Source organism: Phaseolus vulgaris, chromosome 2 (assembly GCF_000499845.2).
Source record: "Phaseolus vulgaris cultivar G19833 chromosome 2, P. vulgaris v2.0, whole genome shotgun sequence".
NCBI lineage: Eukaryota > Viridiplantae > Streptophyta > Magnoliopsida > Fabales > Fabaceae > Phaseolus > Phaseolus vulgaris.
In genome coordinates this window covers 46,657,053-46,661,817 of record NC_023758.2, presented here as the reverse complement: position 1 = coordinate 46,661,817, position 4,765 = coordinate 46,657,053, and the positions used below count along the sequence as shown (strand labels likewise).

The 4,765-nt window shown below is 29.8% G+C and overlaps 1 protein-coding gene across 1 annotated transcript; it reads right to left on the bottom strand.

Moving 5' to 3' along the window:
- Nucleotides 1-2,311: 2,311 nt before the first annotated feature.
- LOC137809541 (uncharacterized) lies at nt 2,312-2,716 on the bottom strand. The gene has a single exon (XM_068610649.1). The coding sequence runs from the start codon at nt 2,714-2,716 to the stop codon at nt 2,312-2,314; it is 405 nt and encodes a 134-aa protein (XP_068466750.1).
- Between the last annotated feature and the right edge of the window lie 2,049 nt (nt 2,717-4,765).

Below are 4,765 nucleotides of genomic sequence, written 5' to 3'. Positions count from 1 at the left end.
CTCTTGTTTAGGTTTGAATGAGTCTTATTCATTAGGGTCTTCATATCTTTACATCTACGTGACAAATTTCCTCTTGACAACTACGTGGAAAAAAATATTTTTTTAATAAATTGTGAGTTCTGAATGATTTTTTAAAAATTGGGGGCATTTGTGCAGGAAAATTTAAATTTGGGTTTGTTCTATGTTTATTTTTATTGTCCATGTTTTTTTCATTTGATTCTCCCTCCAGTTTTTCAATTTTGTCTGGACAAAAAAAAAAGCAATGGTCCTAATAAATTAGTTAATACCATTCTACAAGACTTGTCATTTCTAAAAAATCTGGAACAATATCTATATAATCACTTTTACAAGACTTATCTTTTCAATGATATTATATATATAATCAATTTTACAATTATAATATGGAACAATATTTAATAAATGTGTCATGCATAAATAATTTTAGCTTTAGTAAATATTTTTAAAAAATATAAATAAATTTTGAAATTAGGGAAAAGATATACATTTTAGTATCACCAAGAAGAAAATATATGTATATCTTTTTTAGGATTTAGTTTAACGTTGTCAAGATAGAGTAATCCAGTCATGGCTTTTACTTTCTCCACCCCTTTTTAGAACTTGCACACTCATAATTTCAAAATAACAATTTTATCCTTCTTTAGAGCGACTTTTGGATTACCTGTTTTTTTGAAACTTTTCCATATCACACTTCCTTGAATTCATGGAATACATTATAGAACATGTTTCCTGGAATACGATAAGGTTTTCAAATTAAATTTTTTCGAACACATTTAAATACATTTTAGAACAAACTTTACGTAACAAAATTTTCAAAACAAAAGCGATGATATGCAACAACGACAATAATGGTGGTGACAACAAGTAGAATGAGAAAGAAACGAACATGAAAATCTGGTCATTTAATCCAATTGAGGAGGTGCAAGTTCAGATATTGGGGTGGAGGAAGTAAAAGCCTCAAATCATGAATTTTCAAAATTTCTTTTCATTCTAGAATTGAAAATTTAGAATTACAAAATACATTTTGAAAAAAAGGAATTTCAGATTAGATTTATGTGTTCCAAAAATACGTTTCCAAAATATCTTTCATGAAATATACTTTGATCCGCACACACCTCTTATTTAAATAAAAAAATAAAAAAATTATCATTTCACATATTGAAAAACTTCAAAAGGACATTTATAAAATATTGGATGCAAGTTCAAATTTGTTAGTTGCAACATTTTAGCCCACATTTTAAACAGACCAATCCAACCCACCGAAATAAGAAAACAAAAATAATAACAACAAACAAAAAAGGTGGTATACACAGGGGTGATGGAACGTTCTTCATTTTGTGGCAGGAAACTGTAATTTACTGTAGATAAATGAGGAAGCTTCATTTAAGTAGGGCACAGAAGCAGGTGTGTATATACACATGACATTTAATGCAATTTTATCTCTTAATTATTAAATAGATAATTTATTTTAAAAATAAATAATTTTTTATTTTTTTAAAAATAAGTAAAAGTTTTAAAATAAGTAAAGGTTTTAAAATAGTAAAATAAGTAAGTCCTATTGTCATGAATTTAATTAAAATATACTAAAGTTATTTCATATTGAAACTAGTTATCTTATTTTTATTATTTTTTTTAACGTAATTAAGAGATAATACATAGTCTCTCTTATGATTGTCTGTTATGACCTATGAGACTCAGACCCTCACACTCCTCTTAAATGATGTGTCCGTGTCGAACACACGTATTGGACACCAACTCTTACATGACACTCGTAGGACACGTATCAGTGAAATATTCAATTCAAAAAATATATGTTGAATTTCTAACAATTCCTAGCACGATTTTAACCCAATTTAAAAAAACACTAATTTTCTAAAAATTCAAACTTTTATTGTATAAATTTTTAGTATGATTATGCCATAAAAAAAAATTTTGTACTAAAAAAAAGCTAAAACATACTTATGTACATAAATTTTTATTGTTATTATATATAATTCATAATTATATCATATATAAATTTGTGTTCCCGTATCCTACATTTTAAAGATTATACATATCTTTGTGTCTGTGTTCGTGTCATATCAGTGTCTGGCAGACTGATTCCGTTATTCTAAATTAAGTTAGGTTGTTCATTAGTGTGTTTCCTTTTTGTAGACATGAAAATCATGCAAAAATAATTGTATTAATATATGTAAAAGAATTTTACAAAAGCAAAATTGTAACAATTAATTACATGAGAAGAGAAGGATTGGAACGATGAAGTAATGAAGAAATATGCAGAAGGTTGTGAGCACTAGAGAGTGTCTGTGGGATGTGACAGAATAGAAAGACGGTGAGCAGGGATGAAGAGAAGTTGATGAGCAACGTCGTTGAATTGAAGAGGTCCTTCTTTGTTGCATTTTGATAGCAACCTTGCAGCTTCCTCCTTTGTCAGTCTAATCCTCACTCTCATCCCTTCTTTTTCTCCCACCTCCTCACCACTCTCACACCTTCTTTTCTCAAACTCCTTTTCATTTTCTTCTCCCATGATCGTAGCTTCTACCTCTGCAAACCTCACCCTTTTCTTCACTGCCCTCCTCGCCCTCTTTTTTTCTGTCAACTCATCTCTGTAAACATCCTTTCTCTCTTCCACTGCCTCTACTTTTGCTTTTTTATGTGACACTTTCCCACTGAAGCATGCAAATATGGTGCGAATCATTCTTAGTTAAAGAGAATGAGTTATCAGTTTTATGAAATGGCAGATGCAGTTAGAGAATGGGAAGCTTTGAAGTGTACTGAGCAAAAGGACCACGGAAGAGTGAATTTATAGCAATGATCTTCTAGGGTTGGTCTAGCAGAAGTTTGAAGTGTCAATTGGGCAAACAAAGAAAATAATAGTAAAAGGTGTTAGTTTCCACGGAAATTTTCTTAGCCAATGAGAGACCCAGGCGTGAAAGTGGTCATGCTTAGAAATGTTATAGTCAAGATTCAAGTGATTGAATGAGATAAGCTTTGTTTTTATTCTCTTTAACCATGCAACTTTTGCTTCTCTTTTGTGCTTAAGCGCAAACCACTGTACTCATGGTTGAAAGGGTCTATAGGGCTTTAGTAGTATTTTTCCATGTTCACTGAATTGACATGTGGGCCATCTCTACAAGCTCTAGAGAAGTTTGTTTTAAAACTTTTATGTAAAATATACTTCAATTTTATAAAACTAAAACTAATTTATAAAGTCAGGTTTGAATGTGTTTAATACACATCTTATCAACTCATATGTGAGATTATATTATAAATGGTCCGATAAGAATTCTATAACGAGTGACCTGATAAAATTAACAAACAATCTTTAGAATAACTCGAGATGATTCGGATACCATATTAAAAAATGAACTTTAAACCTAAGTCAATCTCATAAAATCAATTTATAAAATAAGGTTTGCACTCACTCATATATTAAAAAATTAAACCTCACTCATATATTAAAAAATATGTTAATCTTTAGTCGATATGAAATTTCAAAAAACCAATATGTTATAGACAAAATTTTTTTACTTAATTTTAGGGCAATGGTTTTTCTTTAAATATTTTCTAATTACTTTATACAAGTTAATTTTAAATAAAAAAAATCATTTTACATTAAATATTTATAGGAAACAAGTACTACAACATGTCTTAGATGAAGTGACAAGTAATTTGATTGTTGGTTTTACATTAACTATCGTTATTATTGATGACAGAGATTAAAACTGTTAAGAGAATGGGTAAGACGAATTAAAATTTTGATTAAAACTCAAGATAAAAACCCAAAAATGTTTAAAGGGAGAAAGAAAGAAATCAAGCCTTTTAATTTATTTATTTTCACCAGCATCCTTCTTTCATTGAAAATTCTAATTTTAAATTAATCATATTAGAGAAAATTAATCTCAGCCACTGTACCTGGATTTCTTCTTCTTGGTCAAACAATTCAAGAAATGGCGTATTGAAAATGGAAAGTTGTTCTTAATTCATCAATGGGGTTTAATTTCTGTTTTTAACTTGAAAAAAAGGAAATCATATTCACTCTTTTTCCATTGCTTTCTTTTTCAGTCTCTAATGATGTGATGGCTTCTTAGAAAGTGATTCGAGGAATTGGTCGTAGAGAAATTAAGCAACGCGCTTTTGATTAAAATTACACTAAGTTGGAATAGGTCAATCTGATTATGTTTCCAAACACTGGGAGGCTTTTGTTACCCACTTGTGTTACTATGAATTGGTTAACTGTGAGAGAAAATTGTTTTCAGATTTAAAATATGTAGAAAATTTAAGACTACGATTTGATTTGGATTGGTGTCATGTCTCGGTTTTATTATTGGGTCGACGAGGTAAAAGTCCATGTCCATAAGGTTGATCGAAAACACAAGTTCAATTATATTTAATCAATGTCAGCGAAACTAATATGTGATTAGGAGTTAGGTAATGTAGTTCTAAACGCGACCCAACTTCTTAACCTGGTCCATTAAGGAAAATTCACCAAAAGTAATATAAATAACACACATTTTAAGAATCAGATATGTCATCATATACAGTGCTATGAGAATAGAGTATCGAACGTTTTTGTTGACTTGAGCGTCACAGTGTCTTTTGCATATACCTTTCGAGTCTGAATTACGAGAAGACTGAGAGCCAAAATTAAGAAGGAAGGAAGTTGAAGGACAGATGACCAATCGATAGAATGAGATAAAAGAATCTCTCAATAGTTCTCTAGGTCCTAACCCTAACACTTTTTAAT

Coding starts and splice junctions, on each gene's coding strand:
- LOC137809541 (XM_068610649.1), bottom strand. CDS start 2,716: ATGATTCGCACCATATTTGCATGCTTCAGTGGGAAAGTGTCACATAAA.